At 38.3% G+C, this 13833-nt stretch overlaps 1 protein-coding gene across 9 annotated transcripts in view; it reads right to left on the minus strand.

Moving 5' to 3' along the window:
* Positions 1-1536: 1536 nt before the first annotated feature.
* Positions 1537-13833, minus strand: part of LOC307035863 (muscleblind-like protein 1) — a 124609-nt gene continuing 112312 nt past the window's right edge. For 6 of the 9 annotated variants that reach the window (XM_079675677.1, XM_079675676.1, XM_079675683.1 and 3 more), the window contains 7 exons: positions 12731-12946; positions 9622-9861; positions 6998-7148; positions 6326-6361; positions 5687-5778; positions 4820-4893; positions 1537-4148 (listed from right to left, as the gene is read on the minus strand). In XM_079675677.1, the coding sequence (XP_079531803.1) occupies positions 4837-4893; positions 5687-5778; positions 6326-6361; positions 6998-7148; positions 9622-9861; positions 12731-12946 (792 nt within the window). In that variant the 3' untranslated portion in view covers positions 1537-4148; positions 4820-4836. The remainder of the gene's footprint in view (positions 4149-4819; positions 4894-5686; positions 5779-6325; positions 6362-6997; positions 7149-9621; positions 9862-12730; positions 12947-13833) is intronic. The other 3 variants (XM_079675679.1, XM_079675681.1, XM_079675680.1) reach the window with 3 other exon arrangements.

Consider the following 13833-nt stretch of genomic DNA (forward strand, 5'->3'; position numbering starts at 1 on the left):
AAACGATTATGATTATTGGATCGGAGCAATTCTCATTATTAAAAGTCACTGCAAATAATTTGTATTTAGATGATAAAATGACGGATATCAATTATTTAGTGAATAAATCCAACCATCGTAATAGAAGAAAAAATGTATACATCACAATTGCACAGCTGCTTTAGTCTAACAGATAATTAAAAGTATCTATGTTTGACATATTTCACCAAGTTGGAGATACATGACTTATTGATCAGAGTGCCAGCCACCAGTATCTTCTTTAACTCTGTAATTGAAATGGGAAAACACATTTATTTCGTCACATTTGTGCAAATAATTAAAGATGAACCACTGTGATCGAATAAAGTCATGGCTCAGAGTTACGTGTTTTGCTGATTATTGATGACTGGTCGATATTACTTTGGCTTTGTTAAAAGGAATAGTTCAAAAATGTTTTATACTTTTGTTTAAAAGTACATAGAGCTACAAACAGGGCTTTACCCCCACCTAGTGGAAACCTCACACCATTGTTTAAGAGCCAGCTGTTTCTCCCTGTCTTTAGTTTTTGATGTTGTGTTTTGCTGTTTATTTAATTTTTTTCGAAAAGTAGAGATATTTATTTAGCTTGAAGAAACAACATTAAAAAATGAAATAATATGTCTGAAACAAATTATTCTTCATTTGTACATTTTTATTACATTTGATTCATAACAGCAAGAAAATAGCAATGCAGGCCCCGTGAAATAATTGACAAGATATTTTTTCTCTAAAGTACACATTTCCATCAAAGTAGCCACACCCCAGGTTATATTAGTTACGTTCATGACTTCAGATTTGGAAACATCAGACATGATGTTGAAGGTAATAAAAACCCCAACACACACCTACCAGCTTCAGAAATACCGTTTCCCACCTCCATTTAACTCCTGGTTTCTTCAAACACATTCCATTGTGATGAGATTATATTTATGGCTTTAGACTATGACAATCAGCGTTTTCTCTGCAGTCTCTTTTTGAAGGGGTGGCCAGTATACAATCATGAAATATCCTTTCAGGGGGCCTGGAGCAGGAAACCAAGCAGAAACAAACTGCAGCAGAAGACAGAATACATCATATTAGCACTATAAGCAGAAAAACAAACAAGAAAGGAAAAAAGTTTACATTGTATCATAAACGTAAGCATGCGTGCTTGTAGGAGATGAGAGATGACAAAGATGATCAGGACACAATTTGAAACGAACGACTTAATGACCAAACCACAAAACAGTATTTCAATCTGAAATGATTAGTAAATTCTGCCTGAACTACATTCCCTGTTTGGTCAGTTTCATCTACTAGAAGCACAGCTTACAGAAACATAAAGAACACATTTATAGCTATGGTGTTTGAGTTGCATGTACTCTCCAAGTGGTAAAACTTTAGTGAGTATATTTTAAGGAATCTTTTTTTTTCATTCTTAAATAAACCACTATTCTATTGTTTTATTTTTATATATATTTTATTCAATTACATTGATAGAATATTGTATACTTTAAATACATATTTCTGTGTAACACGTTTTCTTATTCAATATTACTGTTGTGATTTTTTTTTTACGGAATATGTATTGCCTTTAACATGCATTCCTCTCGGTGTAAAGTAAGGAGACAGGAGGTGTTGTGATTGGTTGGGCCTGTGGGCGTGGTCATGAAACACAGACCTGTCAGTGCAGGCAGGTTAGGGGACCAGACCCACCCAGTCAGGCCCTTACGCTGGAGGGTAGTGGACGCCTCCTCCGGAAGGTTACCTGGCAAACTACAAGCTGCTGACGAAAAAGAAGAGCAACACTCTGCCTTTTCTGAAACAGGTCGGAGAGTAAGAACTCAGTGCCCGAATTGATGCAAGCAAATTTGTTCAGCCTTTCATAAGATTTTTTTTGTTATCCTAGCAAAATTCCTTGTCATTATAGACATCATTTTTTTATTCAAAATAAGATCTCAATATACATGATTCTCTCTTTTTTGACTATGTACAGAGTGCAAAAAAGTCAACCTTTAACACCTTTATCGCTTCACGATTCCCCACCCACCCTTCTTGTTGGCAGATGGCTCAGTAAGAGACGAGTGTGCAGACTCAGTTTCCTACTCGCCATGTTAACCTGACCCCGCCAGTGACGCCCCCAAAAAGTGATCAGATATGCAGCTTGTTTTCCAACATGGCCCAATTTCCAGGGAGAGTAAAAATATTAAAACAATAGTTACTATTTGAAATGGATACAGTAGAAAATAACATTTTTCACTCTAAACATCTAAGAACTAGATTATTATAATAGTCTTTTTTTTCTCATGACTAGTTACAAACCTTACAATCTTTAAAATATTACTCAGTTATCGGTGATGGTTGCCACAGTGACAACTTAGCCTCTCTGTTCTATTATTTCATCACTGTTGGATACTCATATAAAACATCTTTGTTCAAAGAACACAAACAGACTAGAGAAATTGACAATATGCATACAGTTCAACAATATGCATAACGTAGAAAATATTCAGTTTACAATCATAATGATACTAAAATTAACATTACATGGAATTTCAGGAAAATGTGCATGAGGAACACACAAACACACCATTTTTTAACCTTATATTCATTAAAAGATAAATATGAGCAAAACTTAAATTCAAACTAAACATCAACGTACTATCCAAACAAAGAAAAGTAAAACACTCCTCATCTAAATGAAAACACGAGAGAGTTCAGAAAACACCGACAAAAAGTGACAATTACATAGTGCTTTGTGTGTGTTAATATGGCGTGGATTAGGCAACTGGATGGTTCAAAATGGCATGTTGCATTGTGCTGACCCGATGGTACATTCTAAGGCTTTGGATGAGTTATACAATCGTTTATTTTCCTGCCACTTTCCCTGTACTGTCCACTAATTAAATATGCCTGAAGAACACCCAGAACACAACCAAAACAAAGAGCTCTAGAGATCTACTCTGTACCCCCGATCCTACTTTGGGCTCACTTGTGCTACCCACACATTTTAAAATAGTCTACCCACACTCTAGTGACAGTCACACGAAAGACTTTGGCTGACTATCTGAAAGCAGCTCTCAGGTAAACGTATTAAACAACTATACTTAAATATGTCAAACTACATATACATTACACTTAATCTTCTTTGACTATCTTTCTTAAAATCTGCATAACCATAGAAATGAAAAACAAATCGGGTCATATTAATACATCACCAGTTGCCTCGTTTTGATATTCTGTCTCAGCATTGAACCAGTAATTTCCTTTCTAAACATCTGACATCAACCACAGAGTCTAAGCAGAAAATAAAAAAAAGCTATTAATTCAGTAGAAGATTTGATTAAAGCAGACATCTGGGTAAGGTAATCTAATCAGCAGTGGTGCTATCGGGGATCACAGGTAATGACAGGTCAAAACATTGGACACCACATACTGTCCAACAAAGAAAATAGACGTCTTAAAGGGAATTAATGAGTTTAACACTTTGTAGAACTGCTTTAATACCATTCATTTGTGTTTGAGATGTACAGTATGGTACTTTACAGGGATGCCTGCAAGGTTAAAGACATGTCTTTAAGAAATAGAAAGGTAGGCTACAAAGGTTTGAAAGACACCTTACAGACATTCAGTTGCTATCTTGCCTCTGATGGCACTCGTGTCATTTCCCTTTAACAAAGTAAAATCATAAACAAAATCGTTGTGCATGCATATGTGATTCAGTCAAGTTATTTTTTTTATGTCAAATTAAATACAAGGTGCACCTTTGTGTAAACATATAAACACATTTAGGTCAGAGACCGCAAACCAATGAACAAACAAACGTCATGGTTCTTGGTCAATGGACGTACCAATCCAGTCGATTTTTCTGGCGACTGCTCCACTCGTTTACCTCATGTTAACATTCAAAGTGTGTCTGGTGAATAAAGGTAATTTGCCTTCACAGATCGAAAGGCAGTCTCTAATACAAATGATGGTATTTTCTGTTGTGTAATAGTGTGCATGAAGTACACGTGAAAACAATCCTAACCAACTTTGCCTCCTATGTTAACATACAGATTTATCACAAACCCAGATTTGGTTTTCCGTTTTGCTCTTGGTGTTGCAGGCGATATCTTCCAGCTCCAGCTATCCAGCTCACTCCAGTCCATCTGCGAAAACACAGGAAAACAAATGTGGGAAAAACTGTAACAAAGCATAGTTTAGACAGTTCTCATCAGCTTGAAATTGGACTGGGATTTCTCATGGCAAGGCCTTATGTCAATGTTGGAAGATTCTACAAAACCCTGCACAATGTTAAATGAAAACGTTTATTTTACTTCAAATGTCAAGATTTTAATTTGAATATTCTTGCTTTTATAATATCTGGCTTAAATGCATAACTCTCTGTTAAACCACTAATGACCTTAGTTTTTCAGAGGATAAAGCAAGTAAGACAGGAAAGATAACAACAGTTAAAAAATAATGTGCATCCTCCCTGTTATTTGAAAATTAGATGGATTTTTTCTTGAACCACTGGAAGAGTGGTTCAAGAAAAAATCCATCTAATGGAAAAACTGTAACAAAGCATAGTTTAGACAGTTCTCATCATCTTGAAATTGGAATGGGATGACATATAGTCATGAAAACTGGGTCATACATTTTTCAATAATCTTGCTGATGAAAAAACAGAACCAAACTCCCAGTAACTGGCTGACCAAATAACGTTGTCAGCTGCTAAATATGAAGTGCGGCAAATCCTTAACTTATAAAGCTGGGTAAAACACATCAGTATTGTTCTAAAGCAAGAATGTGAGAGGTTAGAAGGATGTTCAGTACATACTGTTCTGATTGGGACTCCTACATCTGGGTCAAATACTTGTGACTAGTCATATGGTCTGCAGATATCATTGGAATCTGATTGAGGGGGAAGAAGAGAGGGGGAGGGGGAGGGAAAAAGGCAGACGGAAGAAAAGGGGTCAGACTGTAATGAGGACAAACGGCACTTCAAGTTAAAAAAGGATGTATCTAGTATCTAAATAAGATAAGAGTCTCTGGAAAGCTAGCAAATATTAGAGATGAGCCATTCATGTATTTTTTATTAAGAGGCACATGGGAATCATAAGATTTATTAAAAAAAAAACATATACTGATAAGTCGGAGCTGATACCAAAAGTGAAGAGAGAGCGAGAGGGAGAGAGAGAGAGAGAGAGAGAGAGAGAGAGAGAGAGAGAGAGAGAGAGAGAGAGAGAGAGAGAGCGAGATAGATAGAGAGAGAGAGAGAGACAGAGAGAGAGAGCGAGATAGAGAGAGACAGAGAGATAGAGAGAGAGAGATAGAGAGACAGAGAGAGAGAGAGAGAGAGAGATAGATAGAGAGATAGAGAGACAGAGAGAGAGAGAGATATAGAGAGACAGAGAGAGAGAGAGACAGAGAGAGAGAGACAGAGAGATAGAGAGACAGAGAGAGAGAGAGCGAGATAGATAGAGAGATAGATAGAGAGATAGAGAGAGAGATATAGAGAGACAGAGGGAGAGAGAGAGAATTAATACAATTAATGAATGAATTGTATTTTATGTTTTATTATCATATCACTATTGAATTGTATTATCCTTGACACTTTGACGATATTGTTCACCTGACATTCATGCCAATATGTGGCATATTGCATTGAATTGAGAGAGAGAGAAAAGCCAGAAGAGGAGCAAACCTGATTGGCTGTTGCGGTTGCAAAGGGAACACTTGTGTGAGACGTGTTGGCTGCAGACACAGTGACTGGAGTAGCACCGTGCATCATGGGTACTTGAAAAGAAAGATCACACAGGTAGTTGAAGCAGAGCAGATTTAAAGCTTTTCATGTATTCACTTCTACACATCTATCTGTAGATGATAACAAACATTTAAAACATATGTTAAATAGCTTTAAATCAAATCTATTTTAAGTGAACTTTAGAGTCCTTTCTTGTAATGAGGCGCTCTAGAGGTTAAAACACTCGGGATGGAAGTATAAGGAAGCAAAGGTCAGGGGGGTTTGGACTGCTACAAGCATTAGGTGACAGATCTGTGGCAGAGCAAAACGAGGTTCATTCAATACCACATACTGTAGATGTATTGCAGGGCATAATAAAACATATAACTTCTAATTAAAATTAGATAATTACATTGCATTCACAATTAACATTTTATCAGCCACACTGTCGGCTCCTTTGAAAGGGTTTACATTATGCCTTTCCAGTCTGATGTTAAAATCTAAATTCATGAAATGGCGATTGCGCTCACAGTATGAGGTGAGTTGAATGACTGACTGCAATGGGCTCAGAGATAATCAGTAAGGAATGCTGGCACCTACCAATACTTGTTGCTGGTGTCATGCAAAAAATCGAGCCTGCCCATCATGCATTGCAACAGGGAGTGGAGTGAATAGGGAGGAGACAAAAATTAAGAAAACAAATTACAAGTGTTATAAAAACAGACATATAGGATTTAACGTTGGGATGGATTTTGATTTACAGATAGAAATGTTACAATTTAACATTCTGAAAATAAGCTAGCATAAATCATCAATCTAATACTTGGCAGACAAGGATAGAGCTGTGAATACAAGAATGTTGCATAGTATATTGTCTTGAGATCAAAATCCATGACATTTTTCAAAAGCCATTGAATATATATATAATATGACATTGAAACTGATATTACCAGAATTATTGATAATCATTATTGTGGTTGATAAAAAGATCAACTGTAAAATAATGTAAAATTGCAAATACTACACAGATATAAATGCATAAAAGAGTAGTCCTAATACCTTTACAAATACTAATAATGAACCTGACTCGTCACTCCATGGTATATAGAGTGTGCAGTTAAGTCCATGCATGTATGTTCTGCCTTGTCATTAATAATTAAATCACACATTCAGACATCCACTGCTGATGTCAAAACATAATAAGTTGTGAGACATGTGATTTGACAGCCAATAGCAATGGGATCCAACCACACAAGAAGGCTTTGGCCTTACCTGACGGTATGAAGGCAGCCTGCTGCTGAAACTGCATGTTGGCCAGGGCCTGGTGGTACTGGAACATGCCAGCGTTGAACATAGTGGTGGCACCATTGGATTTTTCAAGTGCAGGTCTCTTTGGTAAAGGAGGCAAGATGTGAGGGAGCCCCTGAAGAGGGGACAACACCAAAATAAAGGGATGGGAGTGAGGGAAACCAGAGGATGGTAGCAGTGACATTCAGGACAGAGAGAAAAAAAGAATTTCATTAGAAGATTAAGTGTCCCTTTCAAACAGCTTTTACAGACACTTGCAAGCAAGCGGTGAACAGTGGAGCTAGCTGACAAACTGTGACGTTTATTTTGCTCATCATAACCAAAAAAGTGTTCTTAGCACAATGTCACAGATCTATAATATGATTTTGAATTAAGCAGTTTGTTCAATACATATTTCGCAGGCTAAGGCATATTTAGATCTTTCTTTTACCATAACTGTAATCACAGCTATGAAACTGGTTTTTTGTATTGATTGTTGGACCGACAACAGAAATGATGTAGTAAGAGAAAGCTGCACTGCCAGCTTCATGAGAATAGTACATTAAGCCATGTTGAGACACCTCTTTAACACTTAAAAATGCATGGGAAGTGACAGAATCATGCAAAGACTGTTTTATTAGCAACTAAAATGTTATATTTGCATGCCATCAATAACTTGCTTTTGAGATGCACTTAAGGTGATGAACTGACCACTGTGAGTACAATATGTAGGGGGGTCTACTACTTAAGGTCTTCTTTCTTTGTTTAGTCCGTCATCTTTCGATAAAAATTTCAAATGGACTTTTTACAAAAAAGAAAAAAATACGAAACGAATGGCTTCATCAGTTCATCGCCCCTTAGTGTTTTGTCATTACATCTACTTAGATTTTTACAACTAAAAAGGTATATCTACTACACCACAGCTACATGCCAAGCTAAAAGGTGAAAGGTCATAGTACCAGGTCAAAAGTTGCGTTGAGGGGTCGCTTCAGTGATTTGACAGCCGACTGAGTCTTAATTAGCAGGCAGCGAGCACATGATGGCAATGGGCCAATGGGGTTCAAGCGCATTAACATAAACCAGCAAGCGAAGGTGCATCATGGGGGCAGCAGTGCAGTGTGGGTTGGTGAAAAAAAAAAAACGAAAACAAACAAACAAATAAAAACAAATCATTGGAATGCAATATACATCAATAACAAGACTAAGGCATGCAAAAATAATTAGGGTTTGACATAGATTATTGTTAGAATAAAATTCTGTTAACGATAATGTTAAGTGTATGGTGTTCCGGGCCAGAAAAGAAGATCCGGTTCGAGATCAAGAGCCAATTAACCAGCATTGTTGTCAAGGCAATCCTGGATAATTGTATATAATAGATACATTAGTATTATGTCATCTACTGTATCTGACCCATGCTCCAGATACTGGCTTTATCTACAATCTGTACTGGGTTATGGCAACTTTTGCTCTAGTACTAAACTGCTTAAATAGCACGTTAACTTGATCATGACCTGCAGTCCCACACCATTTGACCACCCAGCTCTTAAACAGTCTTTAACAATTTTCATTTCCACAAAAAAAACGTAATGCTTAAAAAATACATATTTTATATCTATCAGTTAAAATAAAAGTCAACATTTGACTAGGCAAAGGGCTATAATAAACAATACCTGATTGGGACACATTTTAGAAAGCTAACACAAACAAGGTGGAAATTAACAGCAAGCTTTACAGTTGACTATTTAGAAAAAATCTAACAACCATTGACTGCAAACAACAACAAAATGTATAACTATCAAAGCCGCAAAACAAGGAAGAGCAGGAGAAGGGGAGCAGTAGGCCCAGTCACAAACTAGCATGATCACAGCCTGCTGCTAAACATACATCAACTCTGAATCTTCTCGGTGCATATTGGGTCAGCGCTAAAGGGAGCAATAATTTGTTTTTGGACATCGCATGATATATCAAATCTGGCTTAATCTATGGGATAACTATATGAACTCTACTCTTTAGGTTATACTTAAAGGTCACCTATTATGCAAAATCCTCTTTTTCATGTCTTTTATACATCAAGATGTGTCCCCTCACTTTTTGTCCTGATCCATTTATATAAAAACCTATCTGAAAATGAGCTGATCAGATTTTGGCCACTTTATGATGTCATAACGATTTTTTGGCTTTTGTAACCATTAGCCAATCACCAACCAAGGTAACACACCTTATCACCTGAATCTCCTCCTAGAGCACCATTGTGTTCTTTTTAACCAAATATCTCTCAGAGGGGCGTGGGGAGTGGCTCCTTATTTTCATCTAAAGTACAAGACAGAGAATCAGCACTTTTGAAATAGGGCTGAAACAGAGCGGTTTATGGGATGCTACAATGCACGATCTGTTTGGTACAGTATATCGAGCAAAACACTTCAGAGACATGTTTTGTATTATATCTGAGACCTAAAATATATTGATGAAAAACAGTATAATAGGGGACCTTTAAATGGTTTGAACTGAAAGTTATTCATCCTGTTGCATAAACTGAGGTTGCTATGATACATTAAATGTTATTTAGCTTGAGTCTTTAATGATGTTACAATCTGTGGACAGATACCTACCATGGCTGCAGCAGCCGCTGCCTGGTTAACTTGGTGTTGGGCAGCTTTGATCTTGGCCTGCAGGTGAGCCGGAGGGTGAAAGTACTTGCACTTCTCCCTCGTGCAGCGGCCCTTTATGTAGTCCATACACACGGTGACTGTGTTGTCGTTGGTGTCGATCATCGTGCTATCTGATGGGTGGGCAAAGCGACAGTCGTTCTCCCCACGTGAGCAGTTACCCCGCTGGTATTCCCGACACACCTGGTGCACAAAATTACACAAATAAACTCGCCTTTTACAACTTTTTATTGTTAAATGTTGAGAACACAACATGATAACACACCTTTATGCACACAAACAGCAGACAGACACGCACATCATGAAGTTACTGTTCACTTTACTTCAGATTTGATGAAGTAATCAATCTGTTCAGTCATTTCAGAACCTGACAATCACTTTACCAGACAGAGCTAACCAATCTTAATGACAGGTTCGGCCATTACTGTTGATTGATAAGCAGCACAGATCGTAACCAGTGTTTACAGACTCATCAATCACATAACATTTATCCATTATTCAAATGAGATGTGTTGTTGTTTTTCTCCATATAGACAGAAGGGGGCAACATCTGCTTGAGCAGTTCGGAAACTGGTTGCCTCAGCTAGAATGTAGAGATTCAATGAGGCTCATGGGAAATATGAGGCTGGTTGCCCTCAAGGGTGGCTGCAGCTGACGTAATATCCAGCCCACGCACAACAACACACACACAGACACAAGGTGGGTGCACATATCAATTATGAGGCAGCATTTTCCCCCCAAATTGACATAGCTAGATAACCTATAATCTAGATCTCAGGGAACAGTCAGCCTCCATTGTATCTGAATTGCATTCAGGATCCTACTCTAAATTAAACGTAATTTCATGGTGTGTTGTATCGATCTATCAGTTGTTGTAATACTGTAGATACAAGCCATTTACCAAATGTCTGTTTACCAGTCTCACTGTCTGTATGCATAAAGTATTTGATTTGTGGTGGAACGACCGACAGACAAAAGACCACCAACAGTGTAATCTACAAACTACCCCTGCTCAGTCTCCTGTCATGACAGCTCATCATCCCCAATCACCAATCTGTGTGAGCGATGAAGCAGGATTCTCTCTCTCTATCTGTCTCTCTGCTTTCTCTTTTGTATCTCTATCACATATTCATTCACATATTGATGTACACATACACAAGCACACTCATACACAATAATCCTTCACCACTGCAACCATCATCACTGCTGACACTGGTCTTATTTAAAAAAAGAGAAGAAAAAAAGGAGAGGGACTGCCTTGTTGTCAGGCAGACGTTTGAGAGGCAAGTAAGGGAGGGAGGAAACAAGGGAGGGAGAGCAAGTGAGAGAGTGGTTGATGAATAAAGAGTAAAGGACAGACGGATGGAGAACAAGGAAAGACAGAGTGAGAGTCATGGAATCAGGTGAGTGTGGAATGGAAGCAATTTAATGTTCTTTGCACCAGGTGTGGACCAGGGTTTTTAACTGCGGTTAAGAATGCATTAGAGAGAGCAAACCCAGTGGAAGTGCTTAGTTAGACAAACAAATAAAGGGCCCATTAATCATATTTCTGTCCCCATGGTAACTGTCCCTCTGAGCCATTTACATCACCATGGTTTCAGGTAAGCAACCTTATGATGTAATGCACAATGAAAGGCTGCAGTACAGCTCCATAAAGATAGAGACAGAGAGACTGTCTGGAAAGTATTTCTCAGGATAACAGTCTGAAGGTTTGTTTTTCTAAAAAAGGAATTTCTGTCAGCCTCAAGGAAATAGCCTGTACCATATCTGCGCATGTGTGTTGGTCCACCAAATTCCAGCTATGTTTATTTTGAATGACACACACTAGAAACTAAAATATGTCTGTCCCTTTTCTCGTACATATTTTCAGTAAACCTAACCACTGACTGTAAAAATGAGCAGATGTTTCCTCCATTTCCAATTATTGCATTTGATTGATAAATATGACATATTTGTTAGTCTGCTTACTAGACTTGGGGTGGATTTCTATCAATCCTTTGCTAGACAATTTATTGAATCTTTATATCATTCTATCAACAACTTCTGGCCTCTAGTTTTCCTACACCCTTATAACTTCTCTGCATTCATGACTTAGTTAAGGAATGTAATCACATGTAAAACTTTTACCCTTTTTTTCTGTTATATTTGTCTACTTGCCCCAGTAGCTCCCCTCACACAACAACAGGCCTACAAATTGATTTTCTATATCGCCCTCGATCTCTTCTTCCTTTCATTGAACCACTCTCTTGCTATGCATGTCATTCACTCGTTCATTTGGCCCAGAGACTTCCTCAGCCTCACCCCTGTTAATTACCAAGCTACCCAACGTACCATTTTAAATGTAACCTTCCCAACGTTCTTGCACGCCTCCTGGCTGCCTCTAACGATTTGCCCATTATTCCAATTTGTGTTTCCCGGGTATAGGGCTGCATAATGGAGGAGATTGACTTACTTTCCAATTAATGATTTTCTGAACACAGCTAGAGGAGCGGCACTCAGGTTTCAAATAACTGATTGCCCTCATGTAAGAATTAAAGATGTTTCTTAAAATGACATGATACAGTTTATCTTGAGCTCAAGCTAAACAAAGTTGTATCCTGCTGGTTGATGGGATGCAGCATGGAAAACAGCTGTGTTTGTAGACATACTCTCATTAACGTCTATCTTTGCTTAAGTCTGGGTAATGACTTTATTATGGTAATTGGATGAAGTTACTGTAACATAAATTGTGGGCCAGATACATAATTAAAGTCTACAAACAGAAACAGTTGAAGCAATACTTTCCAACCAATGTCTTTAATATTCAAACAGGCACAGCCCTATTCAAAGCACAATATGTTTGCATAGCTGAGGAAAAGGTCCGAAGTGAGCGTGGTGTTTAGTAGAGTCTTGTTGGTCTATATTTTAATCTGTAACTGATATCAAAGTGAACAAAAAATGATACAAATCCAACTATCTGTTTGGTTTTTGGAATATGTGCCATTGTTAACATTTAATCTCTTTAAACATACATCTGTGTGTGTGTTTGTGAATGTGTGTGGGTGTTGCTCACCTCCAGTCTGTCTGTCCTCATGAGTTTCTGTGCGGCAGCAGCAGCAGCTGGTATGGATACATTGGGGTTGCTGGTGACCAGTACGGAGCCACTGGGCAAGATGTCAGTGGGCATCAGGCCAGGCGAAACAGGGCCAAGGTAAGGGTTAAACGCAGCGGCTGCTGCCGCAGCAGCATTGACATTGGTTGCAAGGCTGGGTGTGACTGAAAACATTGGCTGTTGGGACAAGCAAAATGAGAGAGTTGGTCAAAGGAAAGCTAAACTATGTTATTCACATTTTCAAGGTCTATGTAAAAACAGTGAACATTTGAATAATTACAATGTCATCTTTTCTGGCTCCTAATCAAACTACATATTACAGATAAATAGCCCAAGAAAAGAAATGTGTGCATCATCAACAGCCAAGAAGAGGATAAGAACTGTGGTTGGGGTTGTGAATGCAAAGAAGGTGTCAAAAACAGGCTATGTGCCTTGATCTGAGAACAAAACATTATTTCTTCTTTAATGTCTTTGTCTTTCAATTGAGATTACACATGAAGGAGGCCTAGACTCCGTTTGTAGTCCCCTACTCCCTACATGTATGAGATGGAATCATACGCTTCACAGACCAGAGATCACACACATATAGGAGTAATAACGCTGAGGGATGTCAAGCTGTGTGTGTGTAGGAGGGGGAGATGGGTTATACTGTAAAAACATGTACCGCCTGTAAGGGCTTCAAGAGTTTGAAAGACACATTATGTGAGAGGGAGGCTAAGTAGTATGCTAGCTGACATAGTGAAATGCAAGTTTTCCTTGCACGTTCCTGACCTCAGCCCCAGTCTGAGGATTGTCTCTTGAGCCCCTGCCAACACGACACAGTGAGTAATAGAGCAGCCATGGCTGTACAGCTACATTCCCCCCCAAAACCTCCTCGCTGCTCTGGGATGACTCAGAAAAATCAGGAATAATGGCCTTGTGGATTTTCAGATTCTTTCTGGGCTTTCTTATATATATCAGTTTTATGATATTAGTTTGGATTATTTTCAGCTGAATATTGGTATGATGTCAGTGAAAAGACTCACAGTCATGAGACTGTAACAATACACTGATGTCATCCTGCA

The sequence above is a fragment of the Notothenia rossii genome, assembly GCF_949606895.1.
Source record: "Notothenia rossii genome assembly, chromosome: 4".
Taxonomy (NCBI): Eukaryota; Metazoa; Chordata; class Actinopteri; order Perciformes; family Nototheniidae; genus Notothenia; species Notothenia rossii.